This window comes from Oncorhynchus gorbuscha, unplaced genomic scaffold, assembly GCF_021184085.1.
Source record: "Oncorhynchus gorbuscha isolate QuinsamMale2020 ecotype Even-year unplaced genomic scaffold, OgorEven_v1.0 Un_scaffold_1662, whole genome shotgun sequence".
Classification (NCBI taxonomy): Eukaryota; Metazoa; Chordata; class Actinopteri; order Salmoniformes; family Salmonidae; genus Oncorhynchus; species Oncorhynchus gorbuscha.
This window is the reverse complement of record NW_025746379.1, coordinates 30001-54121: the sequence shown is the minus strand read 5'-3', so window position 1 is coordinate 54121 and position 24121 is coordinate 30001. Positions and strand designations below refer to the sequence as shown.

Here is a 24121-nt window from a genome sequence, read left to right as displayed (position 1 = left end):
AGACACACACACACACACACACTTCACGTGAGAGACACACACCTTCACGTGAGAGAGACACACACACACCTTCACATGAGAGACACACACACACACACACCTTCACGTGAGAGAGACACACACACCTTCACGTGAGAGAGACACACACACCTTCGCGTGAGAGAGACACACACACCTTCACGTGAGAGAGACACACACACCTTCACGTGAGAGAGACACACACACCTTCACGTGAGAGAGACACACACACCTTCACGTGAGAGAGACACACACACCTTCACGTGAGAGAGACACACACACCTTCACGTGAGAGAGACACACTTTCACGTGAGAGACACACACTTTCACGTGAGAGAAACACACACACACTTCTCTGCTTTCTAACATCAGTCTGTCTCCTCTCCTCCAGACCAACAGACAGTGATGTAGGAGGACCAATAGAATCCAACCAGCTCTTCTGTCACCAGTGCTTCTGTTACGTCTGTGACAAGGTCGCCTCGGAGGTGAGCGAGACGTGAAGGTAAACTCTGTAGAGCTGTCAGAGAGACGTGAAGGTAAACTCTGTAGAGCTGTCAGAGAGACGTGAAGGTAAACTCTGTAGAGCTGTGAGGGAGACGTGAAGGTAAACTCTGTAGAGCTGTCAGAGAGACGTGAAGGTAAACTCTGTAGAGCTGTCAGAGAGACGTGAAGGTAAACTCTGTAGAGCTGTGAGGGAGACGTGAAGGTGAACTCTGTGGAGCTGTGTGAGGGAGACGTGAAGGTGAACTCTGTAGAGCTGTGTGAGAGATGTGAAGGTGAACTCTGTAGAGCTGTCAGAGAGACGTGATGTTCATTACAGTTGGCTGACCGAGAGCTTTTCTTGTGTGTGTGTGTGTGTGTGTGTGTGTGTGTGTGTGTGTGTGTGTGTGTGTGTGTGTGTGTGTGTGTGTGTGTGTGTGTGTGTGTGTGTCTGTGTCTGTGTGTGTGTGTCTGTGTCTGTGTCTGTGTCTGTGTCTGTGTCTGTGTGTGTGCTGCAGTGTTCTGTGTGGACTGTGTCAGGAGTGTGCCACTGCAACGCCCATAAGAGGAGTGTGTTCTGGAGCAACAAGAGAGACAAGGTGGTTCTGGGATACCTTCAGGTCAGTTTAACCTTTAACCTTCAGGTCAGTTTAACCTTTAACCTTCAGGTCAGTTTAACCTTTACTCTCCTGTCTGTCTGTCTGCCTGCCTGCCTGTGTGTCTGTGTGTCTGTCTGTCTGTGTGTCTGTCTGTCTGTGCGTCTGTCTGTCTGTCTGTCTAAATTCTCATTTAACTTTCTGCAGATGTTTAACTTCAACCTGCTAGAGATCGACAGCGACCTCCGACTGGCAGGTACACAGAGACACACACACACACGAACACACGCACACACACGCACAATGTCCATCCATTACTACACACACACAATGTCCACCCATTACATTTACATTTAAGTCATTTGTCTGTGTTCTGTGTGTGTAGAGTCCTTACTGCTGCAGTTGGAGGAGGAGTTGTCCAAGGAGTACGCCTCCTTCCAGAGGGGCGTGGCTGTGAGGGGATTGGCTGTACAATGTGCCTGTCACTGCCACACAGCCAATCGTTTGGAATGCGGGAACTGCCAATCAAATCACCTGCTGCTACTGGTCTACGAGTAAGACTCCCTTGTTCCATCGTTAATATCTTGTTACTATGGGGATTATTACTTTGGGGATTATTACCAAGGGGAGTAATAAGGGGGACTATGTTGGACTGGGGAGTATTATCATGTTGGACTGGGGAGTATTACCATGTTGGACTGGGGAGTATTATCATGTTGGACTGGGGAGTATTACCATGTTGGACTGGGGAGTATTATCATGTTGGACTGGGGACTGGGGAGTATTACCATGTTGGACTGGGGAGTATTACCATGTTGGACTGGGGAGTATTACCATGTTGGACTGGGGAGTATTACCATGTTGGACTGGGGAGTATTACCATGTTGGACTGGGGAGTATTACCATGTTGGACTGGGGAGTATTACCATGTTGGACTGGGGACTGGGGAGTATTATCATGTTGGACTGGGGAGTATTACCATGTTGGACTGGGGAGTATTACCATGTTGGACTGGGGACTGGGGAGTATTACCATGTTGGACTGGGGAGTATTACCATGTTGGACTGGGGAGTATTACCATGTTGGACTGGGGAGTATTACCATGTTGGACTGGGGACTGGGGAGTATTACCATGTTGGGAGTATTACCATGTTGGACTGGGGAGTATTACCATGTTGGACTGGGGAGTATTATCATGTTGGACTGGGGAGTATTACCATGTTGGACTGGGGACTGGGGAGTATTACCATGTTGGACTGGGGACTGGGGAGTATTATCATGTTGGACTGGGGACTGGGGAGTATTACCATGTTGGACTGGGGAGTATTACCATGTTGGACTGGGGAGTATTACCATGTTGGACTGGGGAGTATTACCATGTTGGACTGGGGAGTATTACCATGTTGGACTGGGGAGTATTACCATGTTGGACTGGGGAGTATTATCATGTTGGACTGGGGACTGGGGAGTATTACCATGTTGGACTGGGGAGTATTACCATGTTGGACTGGGGAGTATTACCATGTTGGACTGGGGAGTATTACCATGTTGGACTGGGGACTGGGGAGTATTACCATGTTGGACTGGGGACATGTTGGGGGGAGTATCACCATGTTGGACTGGGGAGTATTACCATGTTGGACTGGGGAGTATTACCATGTTGGACTGGGGAGTATTACCATGTTGGACTGGGGAGTATTACCATGTTGGACTGGGGAGTATTACCATGTTGGACTGGGGAGTATTACCATGTTGGACTGGGGAGTATTACCATGTTGGACTGGGGAGTATTACCATGTTGGACTGGGGAGTATTACCATGTTGGACTGGGGAGTATTACCATGTTGGACTGGGGACTGGGGAGTATTACCATGTTGGACTGGGGACTGGGGAGTATTACCATGTTGGACTGGGGACTGGGGAGTATTACCATGTTGGACTGGGGACTGGGGAGTATTACCATGTTGGACTGGGGAGTATTACCATGTTGGACTGGGGAGTATTACCATGTTGGACTGGGGAGCATTACCATGTTGGACTGGGGAGTATTATCATGTTGGACTGGGGAGTATTATCATGTTGGACTGGGGAGTATTATCATGTTGGACTGGGGAGTATTATCATGTTGGACTGGGGAGTATTACCATGTTGGACTGGGGATGTTGGACTGGGGAGTATTACCATGTTGGACTGGGGAGTATTACCATGTTGGACTGGGGACTGGGGAGTATTACCATGTTGGACTGGGGACTGGGGAGTATTACCATGTTGGACTGGGGAGTATTACCATGTTGGACTGGGGAGTATTACCATGTTGGACTGGGGAGTATTACCATGTTGGACTGGGGAGTATTACCATGTTGGACTGGGGAGTATTACCATGTTGGACTGGGGACTGGGGAGTATTACCATGTTGGACTGGGGAGTATTACCATGTTGGACTGGGGAGTATTACCATGTTGGACTGGGGAGTATTACCATGTTGGACTGGGGACTGGGGAGTATTACCATGTTGGACTGGGGAGTATTACCATGTTGGACTGGGGAGTATTACCATGTTGGACTGGGGACTGGGGAGTATTACCATGTTGGACTGGGGAGTATTACCATGTTGGAGCTGGGGAGTATTACCATGTTGGACTGGGGAGTATTACCATGTTGGACTGGGGACTGGGGAGTATTACCATGTTGGACTGGGGACTGGGGGGAGTATTACCATGTTGGACTGGGGAGTATTACCATGTTGGACTGGGGAGTATTACCATGTTGGACTGGGGACTGTTGGACTGGGGTATTACCATGTTGGACTGTTGGACTGGGGAGTATTACCATGTTGGACTGGGGAGTATTACCATGTTGGACTGGGGAGTATTACCATGTTGGACTGGGGAGTATTACCATGTTGGACTGGGGAGTATTACCATGTTGGACTGGGGAGTATTACCATGTTGGACTGGGGAGTATTACCATGTTGGACTGGGGAGTATTACCATGTTGGACTGGGGAGGACTGGGGAGTATTACCATGTTGGACTGGGGAGTATTACCATGTTGGACTGGGGACTGGGGAGTATTACCATGTTGGACTGGGGACTGGGGAGTATTACCATGTTGGACTGGGGACCATGTTGGACTGGGGAGTATTACCATGTTGGGGGACTGTTGGACTGGGGAGTATTACCATGTTGGACTGGGGACTGGGGAGTATTACCATGTTGGACTGGGGACTGGGGAGTATTACCATGTTGGACTGGGGAGTATTACCATGTTGGACTGGGGAGTATTACCATGTTGGACTGGGGAGTATTACCATGTTGGACTGGGGAGTATTACCATGTTGGACTGGGGAGTATTACCATGTTGGACTGGGGACTGGGGAGTATTACCATGTTGGGACTGGGGACTGGGGAGTATTACCATGTTGGACTGGGGACTGGGGGGGAGTATTACCATGTTGGACTGGGGACTGGGGAGTATTACCATGTTGGACTGGGGAGTATTACCATGTTGGACTGGGGAGTATTACCATGTTGGACTGGGGAGTATTACCATGTTGGACTGGGGACTGGGGAGTATTACCATGTTGGACTGGGGACTGGGGAGTATTACCATGTTGGACTGGGGAGGGGAGTATTACCATGTTGGACTGGGGACCATGGGACTGGGGAGTATTACCATGTTGGACTGGGGAGGGGAGTATTACCATGTTGGACTGGGGACTGGGGAGTATTACCATGTTGGACTGGGGACTGGGGAGTATTACCATGTTGGACTGGGGAGTATTACCATGTTGGACTGGGGAGTATTACCATGTTGGACTGGGGAGTATTACCATGTTGGACTGGGGAGTATTACCATGTTGGACTGGGGATTACCATGTTGGACTGGGGAGTATTACCATGTTGGACTGGGGAGTATTACCATGTTGGACTGGGGAGTATTACCATGTTGGACTGGGGAGTATTACCATGTTGGACTGGGGAGTATTACCATGTTGGACTGGGGACTGGGGAGTATTACCATGTTGGACTGGGGACTGGGGAGTATTACCATGTTGGACTGGGGACTGGGGAGTATTACCATGTTGGACTGGGGACTGGGGAGTATTACCATGTTGGACTGGGGAGTATTACCATGTTGGACTGGGGAGTTGGACTGGGGACTGGGGAGTATTACCATGTTGGACTGGGGAGTATTACCATGTTGGACTGGGGAGTATTACCATGTTGGACTGGGGAGTATTACCATGTTGGACTGGGGAGTATTACCATGTTGGACTGGGGAGTATTACCATGTTGGACTGGGGAGTATTACCATGTTGGACTGGGGAGTATTACCATGTTGGACTGGGGACTGGGGAGTATTACCATGTTGGACTGGGGAGTATTACCATGTTGGACTGGGGATTATTACCATGTTGGACTGGGGACTGGGGAGTATTACCATGTTGGACTGGGGACTGGGGAGTATTACCATGTTGGACTGGGGAGGGGAGTATTACCATGTTGGACTGGGGAGTATTACCATGTTGGACTGGGGACTGGGGAGTATTACCATGTTGGACTGGGGACTGGGGAGTATTACCATGTTGGACTGGGGACCATGTTGGGGGGAGTATTACCATGTTGGACTGGGGACTGGGGAGTATTACCATGTTGGACTGGGGACTGGGGAGTATTACCATGTTGGACTGGGGACTGGGGAGTATTACCATGTTGGACTGGGGACTGGGGAGTATTACCATGTTGGACTGGGGAGGGACTGGGAGTATTACCATGTTGGACTGGGGAGTATTACCATGTTGGACTGGGGAGTATTACCATGTTGGACTGGGGAGTATTACCATGTTGGACTGGGGAGTATTACCATGTTGGACTGGGGAGTATTACCATGTTGGACTGGGGACTGTTGGGGGGAGTATTACCATGTTGGACTGGGGACTGGGGAGTATTACCATGTTGGACTGGGGACTGTTGGAGTATTACCATGTTGGACTGGGGACTGGGGAGTATTACCATGTTGGACTGGGGACATGTTGGACTGGGGAGTATTACCATGTTGGACTGGGGAGTATTACCATGTTGGACTGGGGAGTATTACCATGTTGGACTGGGGACTGGGGAGTATTACCATGTTGGACTGGGGAGTATTACCATGTTGGACTGGGGAGTATTACCATGTTGGACTGGGGAGTATTACCATGTTGGACTGGGGAGTATTACCATGTTGGACTGGGGAGTATTACCATGTTGGACTGGGGACTGGGGACTATTACCATGTTGGACTGGGGACTGGGGAGTATTACCATGTTGGACTGGGGACTGGGGAGTATTACCATGTTGGACTGGGGACTGGGGAGTATTACCATGTTGGACTGGGGACTGGGGAGTATTACCATGTTGGACTGGGGACTGTTGGACTGGGGACTGTATTACCATGTTGGACCATGTTGGACTGGGGAGTATTACCATGTTGGACTGGGGAGTATTACCATGTTGGACTGGGGAGTATTACCATGTTGGACTGGGGAGTATTACCATGTTGGACTGGGGAGTATTACCATGTTGGACTGGGGAGTATTACCATGTTGGACTGGGGACTGGGGAGTATTACCATGTTGGACTGGGACTGGGGAGTATTACCATGTTGGACTGGGACTGGGGAGTATTACCATGTTGGACTGGGGACTGGGGAGTATTACCATGTTGGACTGGGGACTGGGGAGTATTACCATGTTGGACTGGGGACTGGGGAGTATTACCATGTTGGACTGGGGACTGGGAGTATTACCATGTTGGACTGGGGACTGGGGAGTATTACCATGTTGGACTGGGGAGTATTACCATGTTGGACTGGGGACTGGGGAGTATTACCATGTTGGACTGGGGAGTATTACCATGTTGGACTGGGGACTGGGTAGTATTACCATGTTGGACTGGGGACTGGGGAGTATTACCATGTTGGACTGGGGAGTATTACCATGTTGGACTGGGGATATTACCATGTTGGACTGGGGACTGGGGAGTATTACCATGTGGACTGGGGACTGGGGAGTATTACCATGTTGGACTGGGGAGTATTAACATGTTGGACTGGGGACTGGGGAGTATTACCATGTTGGACTGGGGAGTATTACCATGTTGGACTGGGGACTGGGGAGTATTACCATGTTGGACTGGGGACCATGTTGGACTGGGGACTGGGAGTATTACCATGTTGGACTGGGGACTGGGGAGTATTACCATGTTGGACTGGGGACTGGGGAGTATTACCATGTTGGACTGGGGACTGGGGAGTATTACCATGTTGGACTGGAGACTGGGGAGTATTACCATGTTGGACTGGGGAGTATTACCATGTTGGACTGGGGACTGGGGAGTATTACCATGTTGGACTGGGGAGTATTACCATGTTGGACTGGGGAGTATTACCATGTTGGACTGGGGAGTATTACCATGTTGGACTGGGGAGTATTACCATGTTGGACTGGGGAGTATTACCATGTTGGACTGGGAGTATTACCATGGACTGGGGAGTATTACCATGTTGGACTGGGGACTGGGGAGTATTACCATGTTGGACTGGGGAGTATTATCATGTTGGACTGGGGAGTATTACCATGTTGGACTGGGGACTGGGGAGTATTACCATGTTGGACTGGGGAGTATTACCATGTTGGACTGGGGAGTATTACCATGTTGGACTGGGGAGTATTACCATGTTGGACTGGGGACTGGGGAGTATTACCATGTTGGACTGGGGACTGGGGAGTATTACCATGTTGGACTGGGGACTGGGGAGTATTACCATGTTGGACTGGGGACTGTTGGGAGTATTACCATGTTGGACTGGGGAGTATTACCATGTTGGACTGGGGAGTATTACCATGTTGGACTGGGGAGTATTACCATGTTGGACTGGGGACTGGGGAGTATTACCATGTTGGACTGGGGACTGGGGAGTATTACCATGTTGGACTGGGGAGTATTACTGTTGGACTGGGGAGTATTACCATGTTGGACTGGGGAGTATTACCATGTTGGACTGGGGACTGGGGAGTATTACCATGTTGGACTGGGGAGTATTACCATGTTGGACTGGGGAGTATTACCATGTTGGACTGGGAGTATTACCATGTTGGACTGGGGAGTATTACCATGTTGGACTGGGGAGTATATACCATGTTGGACTGGGGACTGGGGAGTATTACCATGTTGGACTGGGGACTGGGGAGTATTACCATGTTGGACTGGGGACTGGGGAGTATTACCATGTTGGACTGGGGACTGGGGAGTATTACCATGTTGGACTGGGGACTGGGGAGTATTACCATGTTGGACTGGGGAGTATTACCATGTTGGACTGGGGAGTATTACCATGTTGGACTGGGGAGTATTACCATGTTGGACTGGGGACTGGGGAGTATTACCATGTTGGACTGGGGAGTATTACCATGTTGGACTGGGAGTATTACCATGTTGGACTGGGGTTGGACTGGGGAGTATTACCATGTTGGACTGGGGAGTATTACCATGTTGGACTGGGGACTGGGGAGTATTACCATGTTGGACTGGGGACTGGGGAGTATTACCATGTTGGACTGGGGACTGGGGAGTATTACCATGTTGGACTGGGGAGTATTACCATGTTGGACTGGGGACTGGGGAGTATTACCATGTTGGACTGGGGACTGGGGAGTATTACCATGTTGGACTGGGGAGTATTACCATGTTGGACTGGGGAGTATTACCATGTTGGACTGGGGAGTATTACCATGTTGGACTGGGGAGTATTACCATGTGGGACTGGGGAGTATTACCATGTTGGACTGGGGAGTATTACCATGTTGGACTGGGGACTGGGGAGTATTACCATGTTGGACTGGAGACTGGGGAGTATTACCATGTTGGACTGGAGACTGGGGAGTATTACCATGTTGGACTGGGGACTGGGGAGTATTACCATGTTGGACTGGGGACTGGGGAGTATTACCATGTTGGACTGGGGAGTATTACCATGTTGGACTGGGGACTGGGGAGTATTACCATGTTGGACTGGGGAGTATTACCATGTTGGACTGGGGACTGGGGAGTATTACCATGTTGGACTGGGGAGTATTACCATGTTGGACTGGGGAGTATTACCATGTTGGACTGGGGACTGGGTAGTATTACCATGTTGGACTGGGGACTGGGGAGTATTACCATGTTGGACTGGGGAGTATTACCATGTTGGACTGGGGATATTACCATGTTGGACTGGGGACTGGGGAGTATTACCATGTTGGACTGGGGATTGGGGAGTATTACCATGTTGGACTGGGGAGTATTAACATGTTGGACTGGGGACTGGGGAGTATTACCATGTTGGACTGGGGAGTATTACCATGTTGGACTGGGGACTGGGGAGTATTACCATGTTGGACTGGGGACTGGGGAGTATTACCATGTTGGACTGGGGACTGGGGAGTATTACCATGTTGGACTGGGGACTGGGGAGTATTACCATGTTGGACTGGGGACTGGGGAGTATTACCATGTTGGACTGGAGACTGGGGAGTATTACCATGTTGGACTGGGGAGTATTACCATGTTGGACTGGGGACTGGGGAGTATTACCATGTTGGACTGGGGAGTATTACCATGTTGGACTGGGGAGTATTACCATGTTGGACTGGGGAGTATTACCATGTTGGACTGGGGAGTATTACCATGTTGGACTGGGGAGTATTACCATGTTGGACTGGGGACTGGGGAGTATTACCATGTTGGACTGGGGACTGGGGAGTATTACCATGTTGGACTGGGGACTGGGGAGTATTACCATGTTGGACTGGGGACTGGGGAGTATTACCATGTTGGACTGGGGAGTATTATCATGTTGGACTGGGGAGTATTACCATGTTGGACTGGGGACTGGGGAGTATTACCATGTTGGACTGGGGAGTATTACCATGTTGGACTGGGGAGTATTACCATGTTGGACTGGGGAGTATTACCATGTTGGACTGGGGACTGGGGAGTATTACCATGTTGGACTGGGGACTGGGGAGTATTACCATGTTGGACTGGGGACTGGGGAGTATTACCATGTTGGACTGGGGACTGGGGAGTATTACCATGTTGGACTGGGGACTGGGGACTGGGGAGTATTACCATGTTGGACTGGGGAGTATTATCATGTTGGACTGGGGAGTATTACCATGTTGGACTGGGGACTGGGGAGTATTACCATGTTGGACTGGGGAGTATTACCATGTTGGACTGGGGAGTATTACCATGTTGGACTGGGGAGTATTACCATGTTGGACTGGGGAGTATTACCATGTTGGACTGGGGAGTATTACCATGTTGGACTGGGGAGTATTACCATGTTGGACTGGGGAGTATTACCATGTTGGACTGGGGACTGGGGAGTATTACCATGTTGGACTGGGGAGTATTACCATGTTGGACTGGGGACTGGGGAGTATTACCATGTTGGACTGGGGAGTATTACCATGTTGGACTGGGGACTGGGGAGTATTACCATGTTGGACTGGAGAGTATTATTACTTATTTACTGTTTTCTGTTGTTTGTGTGTGTGTGTGTGTGTGTGTGTGTGTGTGTGTGTGTGTGTGTGTGTGTGTGTGTGTGTGTGTGTGTGTGTGTGTGTGTGTGTGTGTGTGTTGCAGTTATTCGCAGGTGTTTGAGTGTGTGTGCCGCTTCCTTGGACGTGCGGAGAGAGAGAGACCGAGAGCAGCAGCTGTTATGAGACTTGGAGCAGCTCAACTCTTCATTACACACTGTCAACCTCCTGGGTACACACACACACACCCACACACCCACACAGACACACACACACACCCACACACCACACACACCACACACACCACACACACCACACACACCACACCACACCACACCACACCACAGACACAGACACAGACACAGACACAGACACAGACACAGACACACCACACACACACTGATTTCACAATTGGCTTATTTTGTACATGATTCCTTTTTCAAACAGTGGCCATTTTAATCCAAGTCCCTAAAACTAAACTAAAACATTCCCACACACAGAGTTAAAATCACCTGTACAGTTACCAAGACTAATGGTTTAAACCCCCACCGTTCACCCAAATGGAAGAGTCAGGGTTTGATCCATGGACCCGTCCTGCCTGGTGTCAACGGTACAGGCTGGTGGAAGAGTCAGGGTTTGGTCCCTGGATGGACCCGTCCTGCCTGGTGTCAACGGTATAGGCTGGTGGAAGAGTCAGGGTTTGGTCCATGGACCCATCCTGCCTGGTGTCAACGGTACAGGCTGGTGGAAGAGTCAGGGTTTGGTCCCTGGATGGACCCGTCCTGCCTGGTGTCAACGGTACAGGCTGGTGGAAGAGTCAGGGTTTGATCCATGGACCCGTTCTGCCTGGTGTCAACGGTACAGGCTGGTGGAAGAGTCAGGGTTTGGTCCATGGACCCGTTCTGCCTGGTGTCAACGGTACAGGCTGGTGGAAGAGTCAGGGTTTGATCCATGGACCCATCCTGCCTGGTGTCAACGGTACAGGCTGGTGGAAGAGTCAGGGTTTGGTCCATGGACCCGTCCTGCCTGGTGTCAACGGTACAGGCTGGTGGAAGAGTCAGGGTTTGGTCCATGGACCCGTCCTGCCTGGTGTCAACGGTACAGGCTGGTGGAAGAGTCAGGGTTTGGTCCATGGACCCGTCCTGCCTGGTGTCAACGGTACAGGCTGGTGGAAGAGTCAGGGTTTGATCCATGGACCCATCCTGCCTGGTGTCAACGGTACAGGCTGGTGGAAGAGTCAGGGTTTGGTCCATGGACCCATCCTGCCTGGTGTCAACGGTACAGGCTGGTGGAAGAGTCAGGGTTTGATCCATGGACCCGTCCTGCCTGGTGTCAACGGTACAGGCTGGTGGAAGAGTCAGGGTTTGGTCCATGGACCCGTCCTGCCTGGTGTCAACGGTACAGGCTGGTGGAAGAGTCAGGGTTTGATCCATGGACCCATCCTGCCTGGTGTCAACGGTACAGGCTGGTGGCAGAGTCAGGGTTTGATCCATGGACCCATCCTGCCTGGTGTCAACGGTACAGGCTGGTGGCAGTGGTGTAATGGTGTGGGGAGTGTTTTTTACTGTCACACGTTTAGGTCCCTTGTTCCCCAATTGATCAACATGTCTATTCCCCCCGAAGAATTCAGGCTGTTCTGAATAATTAATGTTACAATACACGTCCCTGGAGAAGGATGTACTTGGACATGTCACTGTCTATCAGAGTAGGGGTCTGTGTCTGTCCCAGAGGCCCGTGAGTCATGCTACAGGTCTCTGGAGATGATGCTGATGGTTTCAGATGATGCTGATGGTTTCAGAAGATGCTGATGGTTTCAGAGAATGTTAATGGTTTCAGATGATGCTGATGGTTTCAGAGGATGCTGATGGTTTCAGAGGATGCTGATGGTTTCAGAAGATGCTGATGGTTTCAGAAGATGCTGATGGTTTCAGAAGATGCTGATGGTTTCAGAAGATGCTGATGGTTTCAGATGATGCTGATGGTTTCAGAGAATGTTAATGGTTTCAGAAGATGCTGATGGTTTCAGATGATGCTGATGGTTTCAGAAGATGCTGATGGTTTCAGAAGATGCTGATGGTTTCAGAATATTGAAGTGTCAGTTTGGATGCGGAGTGCTGATGATCATTTTGGCCAAAACACTTCATTACCCCCTAGTGATCCAACATAGGACCACCACATTCAATAGGACATAGGACTTCATTACCCCCTAGTGATCCAACATAGGACTTCATTACCCCCTAGTGATCCAACATAGGACTTCATTACCCCCTAGCGATCCAACATAGGACTTCATTACCCCCTAGCGATCCAACATAGGACTTCATTACCCCCTAGTGATCCAACATAGGACTTCATTACCCCCTAGAGATCCAACATAGGACTTCATTACCCCCTAGTGATCCAACATAGGACTTCATTACCCCCTAGAGATCCAACATAGGACTTCATTACCCCCTAGAGATCCAACATAGGACTTCATTACCCCCTAGCGATCCAACATAGGACTTCATTACCCCCTAGAGATCCAACATAGGACTTCATTACCCCCTAGTGATCCAACATAGGACTTCATTACCCCCTAGAGATCAATACCTTCCAGATCCTGTACCTTCCACATACTGTACCTTCCAGATACTATACCCCCTTTTTCTCCCCAATTTTGTGGTATGCAATTGGTAGTTATTCTTGTCTCATCGCTGCAACTCCCGTATGGACTCGGGAGAGGCGTGGGGACGCACGAAACACAACCCAACGAAATCATACTGCTTCTCGACACAATGCCCACTTAACCCGGAAGCCAGCCGCACCAATGACCCGGAGAAAACAATGCACACCTGGCGACCAAGTCAGCGTGCCCTGTGCCCGGCCCGCCACAGGAGTCGCCAGTGCGAGATGGGACGAGGACATCCCTGCCGTCCAAACCCTCCCCTAACCCGGCGACACTGGGCCAATTGTGCGCCGCCCCATGAGTCTCCCGGTCGCGGCCGGCTGCGACAGAGCCTGGACTCGAACCCTGAATCTCTAGTGGCTGCGATGCAGTGCCTTAGACCACGGAACCATTCGGGAGGCTTCACACTTCTAATATGACAAAATCTGCCTCGACGTCTAACCCCTGACTTCTGTGACCTCTAACCCCTAACAGACCAGTGATTTCCCATCATCTTGAGGCCAGGATAGAGGAGGCCCTGCCCTTGCTGCTAACCAGGTACACACACACACACACACACACACACACACACACACACACACACACACACACACACACACACACACACACACACACACACACACACACACACACACACACACACACACACACACACACACACACACACCAAATCCCATATGGACCCCTACACCCTAAAGCACGTGGCGATCTCAGGTGTTTGGGATAGGGGAATAGCTCCACCTTGCATTCTGATAATCTTGGTTTTAAGTTTCAACATTTGCTGAGACTCATCAAATTCTCTCAGACCTTCACAAGTGGTGTAGGGTCTAGAGGTCCATTTAGGACTGGGTAACACCATAGAGGTCCATTTAGGACTGGGTAATACCATAGAGGTCCATTTAGGACTGGGTAACACCATAGAGGTCCATTTAGGACTGGGTAACACCATAGAGGTCCATTTAGGACTGGGTAACACCATAGAGGTCCATTTAGGACTGGGTAACACCATAGAGGTCCATTTAGGACTGGGTAACACCATAGAGGTCCATTTAGGACTGGGTAACACCATAGAGGTCCATTTAGGACTGGGTAACACCATAGAGGTCCATTTAGGACTGGGTAACACCATAGAGGTCCATTTAGGACTGGGTAACACCATAGAGGTCCATTTAGGACTGGGTAACACCATAGAGGTCCATTTAGGACTGGGTAACACCATAGAGGTCCATTTAGGACTGGGTAACACCATAGAGGTCCATTTAGGATTTAGGACTGGGTAACACCATAGGGTCTAGAGGTCCATTTAGGACTGGGTAACACCATAGAGGTCCATTTAGGACTGGGTAACACCATAGGGTCTAGAGGTCCATTTAGGACTGGGTAACACCATAGAGGTCCATTTAGGACTGGGTAACACCATAGAGGTCCATTTAGGACTGGGTAACACCATAGAGGTCCATTTAGGACTGGGTAACACCATAGAGGTCCATTTAGGACTGGGTAACACCATAGAGGTCCATTTAGGACTGGGTAACACCATAGAGGTCCATTTAGGACTGGGTAACGTGTGTGTGTGTGTGTGTGTGTGTGTGTGTGTGTGTGTGTGTGTGTGTGTGTGTGTGTGTGTGTGTGTGTGTGTGTGTGTGTGTGTGTGTGTGTGTGTGTGTGTGTGTGTGTGTGTGTGTGTGTGTGTGTGTGTGTTGTTCAGGGTAATGGAGGCGGTGCGGAGACAGATGGTGGAGTGTGACTTCAGTCCAGAGTTTCTCCAGAAACTTCAAGGTTTCTACCAGACCCTCCCCCTACCTCCCAGCTGCATCGCTCTGAGAAACAGGTACAGACCCTCCCCCTACCTCCCAGCTGCATCGCTCTGAGAAACAGGTACAGACCCTCCCCCTACCCCCCAGCTCCCTCCCTCCCCCTACCTCCCAGCTGCATCGCTCTGAGAAACAGGTACAGACCCTCCCCCCTACCTCCCAGCTGCATCTCTCTGAGAAACAGGTACAGACCCTCCCCCTACCTCCCAGCTGCATCGCTCTGAGAAACAGGTACAGACCCCCCCTCCCCCCTCCCTCCCTCCCCCCTACCTCCCAGCTGCATCGCTCTGAGAAACAGGTACAGACCCTCCCCCTACCTCCCAGCTGCATCGCTCTGAGAAACAGGTACAGACCCTCCCCCTACCCCCCAGCGGCATCCCTCCCTCCCCCTACCTCCCAGCTGCATCGCTCTGAGAAACAGGTACAGACCCTCCCCCTACCTCCCAGCTGCATCGCTCTGAGAAACAGGTACAGACCCCCCCCTACCTCCCCCAGCTGCATCGCTCTGAGAAACAGGTACAGACCCTCCCCCTACCTCCCAGCTGCATCGCTCTGAGAAACAGGTACAGACCCCCCCTTCCTCCCAGCTGCATCGCTCTGAGAAACAGGTACAGACCCCCCCTCCCTCCCCCTACCTCCCAGCTGCATGGTCTCTGAGAAACAGGTACAGACCCTCCCCCCTAGGCTGTGTGTTCTCTCCTGGTCAGATGTCCTGCTGGTCTCAGTGTTAAAGGGACAGACCGTTAATGTGTGTGTGTTCCAGGCTGTGTGTCCTCCCCTGGTCAGATGTCCTGCTGGTCTCAGTGTTAAAGGGACAGACCGTTAATGTGTGTGTGTTCCAGGCTGTGTGTCCTCCCCTGGTCAGATGCCCTGCTGGTCTCAGTGTTAAAGGGACAGAACGTGACGGGGATCCGCCCGGGAAAAGGGAAGAAGGAGCCTCTGACTGAATCCGCCGCTGTTGTCCTGCTGAGAGCTGAAACATTACAGAGACTCACCAGGTATTTACAATCAATATCTGCAGTCACCTGGTCCACCAGGTCTGTTGTCCTGCTGAGACATTACAGAGACTGGACCAGGTATTACCATCACAATCAATATCTGCAGTCACCTGGTCCACCAGGTCTGTTGCAGGTTTTCCTACTTACAAAGCATGTAGAGGTCTGTAATGTTTATCATAGGTACACTTCAACTGTGAGAGACGGAATCTAAAACAAAAATCCAGAAAATGATATTGTATGATTTTTAAGTAATTAATTTGCAGGTCACGTTCATCAGTCAACTTTGTAATACAGTATTTGCTGTGCTGCAAACTTGGATATTCTTGTAACTTTATGTCTGTTAGCTGTTTGCTCCTTGTGTTAAATATCCTCTAGAGGGGATTCCTTAGTACTGACTCTGTCACACACACACCATCACCCACACCCACACACACAACACACACCATCACACACACACCAACACACACCATCACACACCATCACACACATGTTTATCACACCAACACACACCATCACACACCAACACACACCATCACCTTTGTACCATCACACACACACCAACACACACCAACACACAAACACACACCAACACACACCATCACACACCAACACACACACACCAACACACACCAGTCACACACCAAACACACCATCACACACCAACACACACCATCACACACCAACACACACCAACACACACCATCACACACCATCACACACACACCAACACACACCAACACACACCATCACACACCTTCACACACCAACACACACACACCAACACACACCAACACACACCATCACACACAACACACACCATCACACACCATCACACACCATCACACACCATCACACCATCACACACCATCACACACCAACACACACCAACACACACCATCACACACCATCACACACCATCACACACCAACACACACCATCACACACCATCACACACCATCACACACCATCACACACCAACACACACCATCACACACCAACACACACCAACACACACCATCACACACACACCAACACACACCAACACACACCATCACACACCATCACACACCATCACACACCATCACACACCATCACACACCAACACACACCAACACACACCATCACACACCATCACACACCATCACACACCAACACACACCATCACACACCAACACACACCAACACACACATCACACACCAACACACCATCACACACCATCACACACCATCACACACCATCACACACCATCACACACCATCACACACCATCACACACCATCACACACCATCACACACCATCACACACCATCACACACACACCAACACACACCATCACACACCATCACACACCAACACACACCAACACACACACAACACACACCATCACACACCATCACACACCATCACACACCATCACACACCATCACACACCAACACACACCATCACACACCATCACACACCAACACACACCATCACACACCATCACACACCAACACACACCATCACACACCATCACACACCAACACACACTATCACACACCATCACACACCATCACACACCAACACACACCATCACACACCATCACACACACACCAACACACACCATCACACACCAACACACACCAACACACACACACACAACACACACACACACACACACCATCACACACCATCACACACCATCACACACCAACACACACCATCACACACCAACACACACCAACACACACCAACACACACCATCACACACCATCACACACCAACACACACCATCACACACCATCACATACCATCACACACCATCACACACCATCACACACCATCACTGTACATGATATTTCCTTATTTAGTTTATGTCTGTAGGTTCAGGGAGTTGACCCGTTACCTGAAGGTGGTTCATACTGGGAACACAGAACTGTGAGTCTCTACCTGTTACTCTGTATCTACCTGTTACTCTGTATCTACCTGTTACTCTGTCTGTCTGTAGGTTCAGGGAGTTGACCCGTTACCTGTTACTCTGTTACTCTGTATCTACCTGTTACTCTGTATCTACCTGTTACTCTGTATCTACCTGTTACTCTGTATCTACCTGTTACTCTGTATCTACCTGTTACTCTGTATCTACCTGTTACTCTGTTACTCTGTATCTACCTGTTACTCTGTATCTACCTGTTACTCTGTCTCTACCTGTTACTCTGTTACTCTGTATCTACCTGTTACTCTGTTACTCTGTATCTACCTGTTACTCTGTCTCTACCTGTTACTCTGTACTACCTGTTACTCTGTATCTGCCTGTTACTCTGTATCTACCTGTTACTCTGTATCTACCTGTTACCTGTTACTCTGTATCTACCACCTGTTACTCTGTCTCTACACTGTTACTCTGTATCTACCTGTTACTCTGTCTCTACCTGTTACTCTGTCTCTACCTGTTACTCTGTTACTCTGTATCTACCTGTTACTCTGTATCTACCTGTTTCTCTGTATCTACCTGTTACTCTGTCTCTACCTGTTACTCTGTTACTCTGTATCTACCTGTTACTCTGTATCTACCTGTTACTCTGTATCTACCTGTTACTCTGTATCTACCTGTTATTCTGTTACTCTGTATCTACCTGTTACTCTGTTACTCTGTCTCTACCTGTTATTCTGTTACTCTGTATCTACCTGTTACTCTGTTACTCTGTATATACCTGTTACTCTGTATCTACCTGTTACTCTGTTACTCTGTCTCTACCTGTTATTCTGTTACTCTGTATCTACCTGTTACTCTGTATCTACCTGTTACTCTGTCTCTACCTGTTACTCTGTATCTACCTGTTACTCTGTATCTACCTGTTACTCTGTATCTACCTGTTACTCTGTCTCTACCTGTTACTCTGTATCTACCTGTTACTCTGTATCTACCTGTTACTCTGTATCTACCTGTTACTCTGTTACTCTGTATCTACCTGTTACTCTGTATCTACCTGTTACTCTGTCTCTACCTGTTACTCTGTATCTACCTGTTACTCTGTATCTACCTGTTACTCTGTATCTACCTGTTACTCTGTATCTGCCTGTTACTCTGTTACTCTGTAGCTACCTGTTACTCTGTATATACCTGTTACTCTGTTACTCTGTATCTACCTGTTACTCTGTATCTACCTGTAACTCTGTATCTATCTGTTACTCTGTATCTACCTGTTACTCTGTATCTACCTGTTACTCTGTATCTACCTGTTACTCTGTATCTACCTGTTACTCTGTATCTACCTGTTACTCTGTTACTCTACTACCTGTTACTCTGTATCTACCTGTTACTCTGTTACTCTGTATCTACCTGTTACTCTGTATCTACCTGTTACTCTGTATCTACCTGTTACTCTGTATCTACCTGTTACTCTGTCTACCTGTTATCTACCTGTTACTCTGTATCTACCTGTTACTCTGTTACTGTATCTACCTGTATCTACCTGTTACTCTGTCTCTACCTGTTACCTGTTCTACCTGTTACTCTGTATCTACTCTGTTACCTGTTATCTGTCTCTACTGTTACTCTGTATCTACCTGTTACTCTGTTACTCTGTATCTACCTGTTACTCTGTATCTACCTGTTACTCTGTTACTCTGTCTCTACCTGTTACTCTGTATCTACCTGTTACTCTGTCTCTACCTGTTACTCTGTATCTACCTGTTACTCTGTATCTGTTACTCTGTATCTACCTGTTACTCTGTGTCTACCTGTTACTTATCTACCTGTTACTCTGTTACTCTGTATCTACCTGTTACTCTGTATCTACCTGTTACTCTGTTACTCTGTACTACTGTTACTCTGTATCTACCTGTTACTCTGTATCTACCTGTTACTGTTACTCTGTTACTCTGAATCTACTGTTACTCTGTATCTACCTGTTACTGTTACTCTGTATCTACCTGTTACTCTGTATCTACCTGTTACCTGTTACTCTGTATCTACCTGTTACTCTGTATCTACCTGTTACTCTGTTACTCTGTACCTTACTACTCTGTATCTACTGTTACTCTGTATCTACCTGTTACTCTGTATCTACCTGTTACTCTGTTACTCTGTATCTACCTGTTACTCTGTATCTACCTGTTACTCTGTATCTACCTGTTACTCTGTTACTCTGTATCTACCTGTTACTCTGTATCTACCTGTTACTCTGTTACTCTGTATCTACCTGTTACTCTGTATCTACCTGTTACTCTGTTACTCTGTATCTACCTGTTACTCTGTATCTACCTGTTACTCTGTATCTACCTGTTACTCTGTATCTACCTCTGTACCTACCTGTTACTCTGTATCTACCTGTTACTCTGTATCTACCTGTTACTCTGTCTCTACCTGTTACTCTGAATCTACCTGTTACTCTGTCTCTACCTGTTACTCTGTCTCTACCTGTTACTCTGTATCTACCTGTTACTCTGTTACTCTGTATCTACCTGTTACTCTGTTACTCTGTATCTACCTGTTACTCTGTATCTACCTGTTACTCTGTATCTACCTGTTACTCTGTATCTACCTGTTACTCTGTCTCTACCTGTTACTCTGTATCTACCTGTTACTCTGTATCTACCTGTTACTCTGTTACTCTGTATCTACCTGTTACTCTGTATCTACCTGTTACTCTGTTACTCTGTATCCACCTGTTACTCTGTATCTACCTGTTACTCTGTTACTCTGTATCTACCTGTTACTCTGTATCTACCTGTTACTCTGTATCTACCTGTTACTCTGTTACTCTGTATCTACCTGTTACTCTGTATCTACCTGTTACTCTGTATCTACCTGTTACTCTGTATCTACCTGTTACTCTGTATCTACCTGTTACTCTGTTACTCTGTATCTACCTGTTACTCTGTATCTACCTGTTACTCTGTTACTCTGTATCTACCTGTTACTCTGTATCTACCTGTTACTCTGTATCTACCTGTTACTCTGTCTCTACCTGTTACTCTGTATCTACCTGTTACTCTGTTACTCTGTATCTACCTGTTACTCTGTATCTACCTGTTACTCTGTATCTACCTGTTACTCTGTTACTCTGTATCTACCTGTTACTCTGTTACTCTGTATCTACCTGTTACTCTCTGTATCTACCTGTATCTACCTGTTACTCTGTATCTACCTGTTACTCTGTTACCTGTTACTGTATCTACCTGTTACTCTGTATCTACCTGTTACTCTGTATCTACCTGTTACTCTGTATCTACTCTGTTATCTACCTGTTACTCTGTATCTACCTGTTACTCTGTTCTACCTCTGTATCTACCTGTTACTCTGTATCTACCTGTTACTCTGTTACTCTGTATCTACCTGTTACTCTGTATCTACCTGTTACTCTGTTACTCTGTATCTACCTGTTACTCTGTTATCTGTATCTACTGTTACTCTGTTACTCTGTATCTACCTGTTACTCTGTATCTACCTGTTACTCTGTTACTCTGTATCTACCTGTTACTCTGTATCTACCTGTTACTCTACCTGTTACTCTGTATCTACCTGTTACTCTGAATCTTCCTGTTACTCTGTATCTACCTGTTACTCTGTATCTACCTGTTACTCTGTATCTACCTGTTACTCTGTTACTCTGTATCTACCTGTTACTCTGTATCTACCTGTTACTGTATCTACCTGTTACTCTGTATCTACCTGTTACTCTGTTACTCTGTATCTACCTGTTACTCTGTATCTACCTGTTACTCTGTATCTACCTGTTACTGTTACTCTGTGTCTACCTGTTACTCTAATCCTGTTACTCTGAATCTACCTGTTACTCTGTTACTCTGTATCTACCTGTTACTCTGTATCTACCTGTTACTCTGAATCTACCTGTTACTCTGTATCTACCTGTTACTCTGAATCTTCCTGTTACTCTGTATCTACCTGTTACTCTGTATCTACCTGTTACTCTGTTACTCTGTATCTACCTGTTACTCTGTATCTACCTGTTACTCTGTATCTACCTGTTACTCTGTATCTACCTGTTACTCTGAATCTACCTGTTACTCTGTATCTACCTGTTACTCTGTTACTCTGTATCTACCTGTTACTCTGTATCTACCTGTTACTCTGTTACTCTGTATCTACCTGTTACTCTGAATCTACCTGTTACTCTGTATCTACCTGTTACTCTGTTACTCTGTATCTACCTGTTACTCTGTATCTACATGTTACTCTGTATCTACCTGTTACTCTGTATCTACCTGTTACTCTGTTACTCTGTATCTACCTGTTACTCTGTATCTACCTGTTACTCTGTATCTACCTGTTACTCTGTTACTCTGTATCTACCTGTTACTCTGTATCTACCTGTTACTCTGTTACTCTGTATCTACCTGTTACTCTGTATCTACCTGTTACTCTGTTACTCTGTATCTACCTGTTACTCTGAATCTACCTGTTACTCTGTATCTACCTGTTACTCTGTATCTACCTGTTACTCTGTACCTACCTGTTACTCTGTATCTACCTGTTACTCTGTCTCTACCTGTTACTCTGAATCTACCTGTTACTCTGTCTCTACCTGTTACTCTGTATCTACCTGTTACTCTGTTACTCTGTATCTACCTGTTACTCTGTTACTCTGTATCTACCTGTTACTCTGTATCTACCTGTTACTCTGTATCTACCTGTTACTCTGTCTCTACCTGTTACTCTGTATCTACCTGTTACTCTGTATCTACCTGTTACCCTGTTACTCTGTATCTACCTGTTACTCTGTATCTACCTGTTACTCTGTTACTCTGTATCCACCTGTTACTCTGTATCTACCTGTTACTCTGTTACTCTGTATCTACCTGTTACTCTGTATCTACCTGTTACTCTGTATCTACCTGTTACTCTGTTACTCTGTATCTACCTGTTACTCTGTATCTACCTGTTACTCTGTATCTACCTGTTACTCTGTATCTACCTGTTACTCTGTATCTACCTGTTACTCTGTTACTCTGTGTCTACCTGTTACTCTGTATCTACCTGTTACTCTGTTACTCTGTATCTACCTGTTACTCTGTATCTACCTGTTACTCTGTATCTACCTGTTACTCTGTCTCTACCTGTTACTCTGTATCTACCTGTTACTCTGTATCTACCTGTTACTCTGTATCTACCTGTTACTCTGTATCTACCTGTTACTCTGTTACTCTGTATCTACCTGTTACTCTGTTACTCTGTATCTACCTGTTACTCTGTTATCTACCTGTTACTCTGTTACTCTGTATCTACCTGTTACTCTGTTACTCTGTCTCTACCTGTTACTCTGTATCTACCTGTTACGCTGTTACTCTGTATCTACCTGTTACTCTGTATCTACCTGTTACTCTGTTACTCTGTATCTACCTGTTACTCTGTATCTACCTGTTACTCTGTTACTCTGTATCTACCTGTTACTCTGTATCTACCTGTTACTCTGTTACTCTGTATCTACCTGTTACTCTGTATCTACCTGTTACTCTGTATCTACCTGTTACTCTGTTACTCTGTATCTACCTGTTACTCTGTATCTACCTGTTACTCTGTATCTACCTGTTACTCTGTTACTCTGTGTCTACCTGTTACTCTGAATCTACCTGTTACTCTGAATCTACCTGTTACTCTGTTACTCTGTATCTACCTGTTACTCTGTATCTACCTGTTACTCTGAATCTACCTGTTACTCTGTATCTACCTGTTACTCTGAATCTTCCTGTTACTCTGTATCTACCTGTTACTCTGTATCTACCTGTTACTCTGTTACTGTCTCTACCTGTTACTCTGTTACTCTGTATCTACCTGTTACTCTGTTACTCTGTATCTACCTGTTACTCTGTATCTATCTGTTACTCTGTATCTACCTGTTACTCTGTATCTACCTGTTACTCTGTATCTACCTGTTACTCTGTATCTACCTGTTACTCTGTATCTACCTGTTACTCTGTTACTCTGTATCTACCTGTTACTCTGTTACTCTGTATCTACCTGTTACTCTGTATC

At 47.6% G+C, this 24121-nt stretch overlaps 1 protein-coding gene across 1 annotated transcript in view; it reads left to right on the top strand.

Moving 5' to 3' along the window:
• zgc:112980 (uncharacterized protein LOC503706 homolog) overlaps positions 1-24121 on the top strand; it is a 53320-nt gene that overhangs the window by 10342 nt on the left and 18857 nt on the right. The window contains exons 4-12 of the mRNA XM_046337994.1: positions 410-503; positions 1017-1118; positions 1302-1350; positions 1480-1648; positions 10768-10893; positions 13804-13866; positions 15038-15160; positions 15986-16141; positions 18007-18060. Of these exons, the coding sequence (XP_046193950.1) occupies positions 410-503; positions 1017-1118; positions 1302-1350; positions 1480-1648; positions 10768-10893; positions 13804-13866; positions 15038-15160; positions 15986-16141; positions 18007-18060 (936 nt within the window). The remainder of the gene's footprint in view (positions 1-409; positions 504-1016; positions 1119-1301; positions 1351-1479; positions 1649-10767; positions 10894-13803; positions 13867-15037; positions 15161-15985; positions 16142-18006; positions 18061-24121) is intronic.